This window comes from Epinephelus moara, chromosome 24 (genome assembly GCF_006386435.1).
Source record: "Epinephelus moara isolate mb chromosome 24, YSFRI_EMoa_1.0, whole genome shotgun sequence".
NCBI lineage: Eukaryota > Metazoa > Chordata > Actinopteri > Perciformes > Serranidae > Epinephelus > Epinephelus moara.
In genome coordinates, this window is record NC_065529.1 from 19,868,909 (window position 1) to 19,874,968 (window position 6,060).

General features: G+C 41.7%; 1 protein-coding gene across 1 annotated transcript in view; it reads left to right on the forward strand.

Annotated features, from left to right (window-relative positions):
• Positions 1-275: 275 nt before the first annotated feature.
• Positions 276-6,060, forward strand: part of LOC126386000 (evC complex member EVC) — a 9,213-nt gene continuing 3,428 nt past the window's right edge. Inside the window, exons 1-14 of the mRNA XM_050038070.1 lie at positions 276-747; positions 869-982; positions 1,235-1,321; positions 1,681-1,904; positions 2,018-2,102; positions 2,225-2,323; positions 2,454-2,582; positions 2,685-2,846; positions 2,954-3,170; positions 4,183-4,331; positions 4,445-4,543; positions 4,624-4,836; positions 5,268-5,377; positions 5,575-5,776. Coding sequence (XP_049894027.1) covers positions 568-747; positions 869-982; positions 1,235-1,321; positions 1,681-1,904; positions 2,018-2,102; positions 2,225-2,323; positions 2,454-2,582; positions 2,685-2,846; positions 2,954-3,170; positions 4,183-4,331; positions 4,445-4,543; positions 4,624-4,836; positions 5,268-5,377; positions 5,575-5,776 — 2,070 coding nt within the window. The 5' untranslated portion in view covers positions 276-567. The remainder of the gene's footprint in view (positions 748-868; positions 983-1,234; positions 1,322-1,680; positions 1,905-2,017; positions 2,103-2,224; positions 2,324-2,453; positions 2,583-2,684; positions 2,847-2,953; positions 3,171-4,182; positions 4,332-4,444; positions 4,544-4,623; positions 4,837-5,267; positions 5,378-5,574; positions 5,777-6,060) is intronic.

The window sequence follows — 6,060 nt, forward strand, 5'->3', positions numbered from 1 at the left end:
TACGGCCTTCAAATTAAAACAACATAAGTGAGCCCATGGAATGATGGGGACTATGGTGGATGCCTAAAACTACATAAATATGTCAAGAAACTATAACAATAGATATTTTAAATTCATATTACCCTCCTGCCTTTGCGTCAATGTAACTTAAGGTGGCATTTTTCTAATTTTCTATACTCAGAATCATAGCCGTGCTCTAATATTGAAGGCACATCCACTTTCTTTCCGGTTAAATTCTAGCTAGCTCTCCAGTCTTCACGCAGCTCCGTCCTCCTCTCAAATCTCCGTACAGCCATTGGCTAATGTTTACACCGAGTTTATCGTTTTAGGAAAAAAAGTTTAGGTGGAAGGGGTTGTTGCAAATTGTAGCTTGCTAATCTTTCTTATTGTAAGTCTTTTAGATAGAAAAAACTTTCAAAATAATATACGAGCAAGAAACCTCAACGTAAACGGCCAGCAGCTAACTTACTTTCCTGGAGATGGGGTCTGAACGGTAACGTTAGCTAACAGATGTTGTCGAAAAGATGCTAATATCATAACGTTAGTTTTCCTACAATTTAAAGAGTAATGTCAGAGCCGGACTTGGGGACGGGATGCGGGACTGATGTGCTGGTCAGTTTCGCCGAGTCTCTGCACATATACACAGGACTGTTAACAGTGGCTACAGTGTGTGGGGGGCTCTCTGGGATATTAGCAGCTGCTCTGCTCTATGTCTTCTGCCTGAAACCTCTGCTGTTGACCAGACAAGTAAGCAAATAGCATGCAACCTCTGTTTTTCTACTCACTCAGTCTGTTTCTTGACCACGTATCATGGAGACATACTATTCCATCCTTGAATGAATGATTCTCTCCTGTGTCATCTCATCAGGGTTACAATGCAAGGCGGCTGCTTGAACCTGATGATGGAGAATTAGACAACAACCAGAGTGACTGTGTCAGCAACAGCAGAAAGGAGGCTCCAAGTGCCACCACAAATGATAAAGTATTATTCTCTTTAACATCCAAGACAAGTCTGAAACTTATAGTGACTTTTCAAAGTTGTAAATCACAGTTACATTAAATACATACTGGTAAAGTGTTTTAAATTACCTGAAAATGACCACCAATCAGTTTGAATTGTATGGCAGGGGGCGCCATACACCCTTCTTTCAGGGTTACCTATTTCTGATGTTTACTAATTAACTTGTAACCTTCCTTCTAAGTAACGGTTTAAGTCTGTTTATTCATTGTCCAGGAGAAGAAGCAGCCACCCATGAACAGTGATGTGGCTGCATTTGCATCCAGAGCAAAGGTGGTTTATCCCATCAACCAAAAATACAGAGTAAGTCCATCATAAATATACAGCATATACACCTCCTGCCAGGTAAACACGGTAATAAACTCCAGAACTACTGAAATAAAGGCTTAACTATTTGATCACTCAGTCTATAAGATCTATTTGTTGCACAAATATTGTACAGTATAATTTGTAGTTTGACTGTAGTAGACTAAACAGTACCACATCATTAAAAAGTTTAGCAAAATTTGTGCTGTTTAAAAGAAGTGGTTGCACAACAGAAAGCAATAACCTGTTGCAAACCAATCCAAGGGTGAGTAAGGTACAGTATATTATAATATGCTGCAATCAGTTGGTTTATGATTATACTTCACTTAACTGCAACCTTTCACTGAATTTTTCAGCCTTTAGCAGATGGAGCGTCCAATCCGTCACTGCATGAGCACTCCAAGTTGCCAGCAATGCCCAATGATGAGTCATCCTCCTCCACTGACGGACAGTCTCTGAGCCAAGAGCAGGACAATGATGACAGCAGTCAGTTCATCTCCTCCTCGCTGGTCCCTAAGAGCCTGCAGAACCAGAGCTTCACCAGGGTCTCTCACTACCCTCACACTCTGACACAGCCTGGGTAGGAACCAGTATTCTGTAAATGTTAAGCCATACCCATGCACCTTAACCTTACAGCAAGTATGCACAAACCTGAGTTTGCTGGAAATGATGCTACTCTTGTTATCGTTGCAGTTTTGAAGGCAGGATCAGCCTTTATTGTTTGGCCCTGCAGGATATACAACAACACTGCTCCCAGCTTCAGGAAGAAAAGTTTCTAGTGAGTCTTATTCTTTAAAGCAGTAATAAAATAGTTATTATGTGTATTTCATAAACTTTGTCAAAGTTTGAAAAGCAAAAATGGTTGTTTTATTCCCCGTTATTACCGTTTTCCTGCTGCAGATGTTTCTTCAGATGGTGAAAATAATATGCAGTGGTCGTTTTCCAAAAGACAAAAATGATGCTGACTTCTCCAAGGACATTCTTCAAATGCAAGAAAAGGTAGTCAGATGTCTGTCACACACACATACATAATACATTCATTTTGGAGTTCTTGACTGACTGTGAATGGAAACACTGACATTCAAATTTTAAACCATATTAAAGCATATGTTGTCACCTGCCTTTTCAGGAACTGAATGAGCTGAAGAAACAGTTGCCAACAGGCCACACTGCCAGCGAGAAAAATGATGATGCTCCTTGCACTTTGGAGGAAATAGAGAGAGCCCAAAAGGATCTCCTTGAGCGTGGCCTTCAAGTGGTAAAAGCGAAGCTGAAACCCCAGAGAGCAAATACTTTAACATTTACACAAATACTAATAACATACTAAGTCCATTAAACTGCCTGAATTTACTCTTCACAGTCCAGACGTTTCAGCAAACAGGTGGAGGACTTGTGCCAACATCTGCTGAAGAAGACCAGCATTTTCTCTCCTGATGAAGCCCAGGATGTCATCCTCTCTCTCATCCAGACTCTTCTGTTAGTCGAGAACCACCTGATGAACACACAAGAAGCTGATTTAAAGGTAAAGCAGTGCTGGTTATTGGCAGCCCAGGATTCATTTTGCTTCTCGTCCCTTGTGTCATCATGTGAGGGACTGGATAAACTGAAGGAAAAGTTCATTTCTCTTAGAGGATCCAGCAGAAGTTGTTGTGGTGGGAAGAGCTGACGGGACTTCTCCAATCCCAACCTGCCTTGCTAAAGCGGGAAGTGTCTCTGAGGCAGAGCCTGATAGCAACAACACTGGAGCAGCTGACGAGCGATGACGTCTTGACCTTTAGTCACATGGAAAAGATATTTGCAGAGGTTCAGGCAGCTCTGACTGAAGGCCTTCAACAGTGCACTGAGGGTAAGATAGTTAAAGTTTTTCTGTTTTCCTTCTACCAAGTTGTACACCTGCTAACCGAATCACCGCACAGAAGCAAGCATGCATCTGTAACGTTATCTAGCTAAGTGGTGCTAGGTCTGGTAGAAGGAAAATGGTTCCTACATGAAACTGCTCACAGCAAGTTCTGTAGATTAGCTTGAGTAACTGGGTTCGATTTAGCGGTGATCTGTCGCTTTAAGCAAGGTGATTGCAAAAGTTAGACATGAAAAGAAGTGTAGTGACACGTATCCAAATACTGACCAAATGTGTGTAATTTTCTCACATTGCACTCATCTAGTTTCTGATGGCAGGTAGCAGTGGACAATGTCTAGCCTACTTTTCAAACTTAAATGACGTACTCTCTCAAAATAGACCATTTTCTGGGAATCCTCTTTAGCTCCTTAAATAAGGTCAGTCTCTTTCAGGACAGAACAGAATATCTATTGCACTATTACTGCACCCCAGACTCTCATGCAAAGCCTTCCAGCATTAACACTTGACATAGTTTGTTGCTGCTGATCTAATGTGTAATAAAAGCAAGCTAATAATACTTAAATTAACAGTGTTGACAATAGTGAGCCAAGGTACTGCATCTTCTGGGCTTATTTTACTTTTCTGTTGTGTTTTTATTACTCTCATGGGCAGCTTGCCCCTCTAAGTACAGACTATAACTGATAGTGAAAAGATCTTTTGAACTATGTAACCACTTATAACAATAATAAAGGCCATATTTTAATGTTGGTCCCTCAGAATCAGAGACACAGGGATTCTTTTTAGACTTGAATGTTCAACAGCCTCATAGGAAACCAATCTATCATAGAGCATCATAGTTTTCAGTAGCCCCTTAATCAGTCTTTAAAGAATATCTATCTGTCTATCTAAAATCTATTAAAAGAAAATTATACCATTGTCATCCAGCTGGCTTTACAAACTGCAGTTATTTTAAAGAGTCAACTAGTTCAGCTCATCCAAAAGTTGATCAACCATGTTCCAGAGTGCACGAGGAAGACGGAGGAGCTAGTGAATGACAAGTGCAGCAGAATGGAGTCCAAGAGGAAGAAGCTAATGAGGAGCCAGACCAAGGAGAAGAGCCGCGCCCTGGAACTGAGACAGACTCATGGTGACCTACAGCAGCTCACTAAGGTCTCCTTTACCTCAATATGTAGATCTGGGATTACTGTTTCATAATAAATAGGCCAAGCGACTGCTTGTAGATTCCACTGGTATCTAAGTCTGTTCTGTAACCTTTCCTTTAGGTGTACCAGGAGCTGCTGATAAAACACAGGCAGCAGATTTCTGACTTGGAGCAGCAGCAGGACAGCAGAGTGGCTGAAGCCCTCTGTGACCATTGGAAGGTTAAAGATTGAATACTGCATTTGTATTTGTGTGCAAAGTGCATTTCCATTATTCTTATGCACTCTTTTTGTATCTTCAGAAACTCCGTAGATCCTGGTCAAAGAAGCTTGGAGAGCTAGCCAAGGATGTTTTTCTCACCTCCGTCCCTGCCCAATCAAGTGTCTCTGCTGAGCGGTGCGAGAAGCTGTGGTTGGACCTGGAGGAGGAGCTGGCTGCACAGCTGCAGCAGGCAGAGTGCACTACCAGGCTGCAACTGCAGGACATGAGGGCTCAGCTGGATAACGATGGACAGGTAGACACTATCTGGTGGATCAGATACATACAGCCTCTCCATCAGAGTTTGGCACCTTGATTGTCTGATAAATTAGTATTTCACGTTTACTTTAAAACTCTCTCTCTCTTTGACTTTTTACATACATACATATTTCTCCTCTTACCTGTAGTGCTGTTTATCAACGTAGATCGTTTTGGTGTGAGTTGCCGAGTGTTGGAGATATCGACTGTAGAGATGTCTGCCTTCTCTTAAATATAATGGAACTAGATGGCACTCTGCTTGTTTATGTAGGAAGTATTTTCTTTCTACCAAACTACACTCGCCAACCGTATCACCATGTAATTTTCAACTATCCACCCCGTTGAGTATACAAGTATACAAGATATTTTCAAGTGTTTAATTATGCCAAAGGCCGACCACTGTTTCTAACTGAACCTCTTTCTCTGTAGGTGTGGAGTGAGGAGATGGCTCTGGTGCAGGCCTGTCTCAAACACCTGAGTGAACAACAGATGACGATCCTCCGAGCCATGGTGGCCAGACAGAGCTACACACTCCACAGGTAAGACTGGAAAACATCGGTCACAAAGTATTTATGGTGTATTGAGTGCATGAAAGACTACCTGATGATGATACAAAAATTAAATCTGCACAAACACAGCTTTCGTCTAAGTGGCCATATCCACTTTTGGCTCCCACAGTATCAAAATCAATGTTTATGAGTTACTTAGAAATAATGCAATATGATCTTCTTCTCAGCCACGTCGGGAGGTTGATAGAGAGGAAACACGAGCACCTGTTGGTGGCGGTGCAGAGGCACTTTGTGGTCAGGCACTTCTGTCTGCACATGCTGAAGGAGATGAGGCTGTCCAAGCTGAAGGCACTCTCTCAGACTGATTTCAGAGCGGTGCTAATGGAAGATCCCAGTAAAAGCCAGTCCTGTATCAATTCAACTCTCAAGGTGCGAAAAATGTATTGTTTTTAATAATGCATTCTCGTAAGAACTTCAAAACCATTGCGAAAATACAGTATGTCTCTAATGGAATAGCTCAAGTTCACAGCAGATTTAAAGGTAAATTTCGGTTTATTTCAACCTGTCTCCTATCGTCCTAAATTTGTTTCAAGTGACTAGTGACATAAAAATAATAGTTAGCATGTTAGCTGTTAGCCTAGATACAGCCGGGGCGCATAGTAGCGTCAGACCTGTTAAAAAGTAAGTGAACGGGCATACTTCAAGTGCAAAGT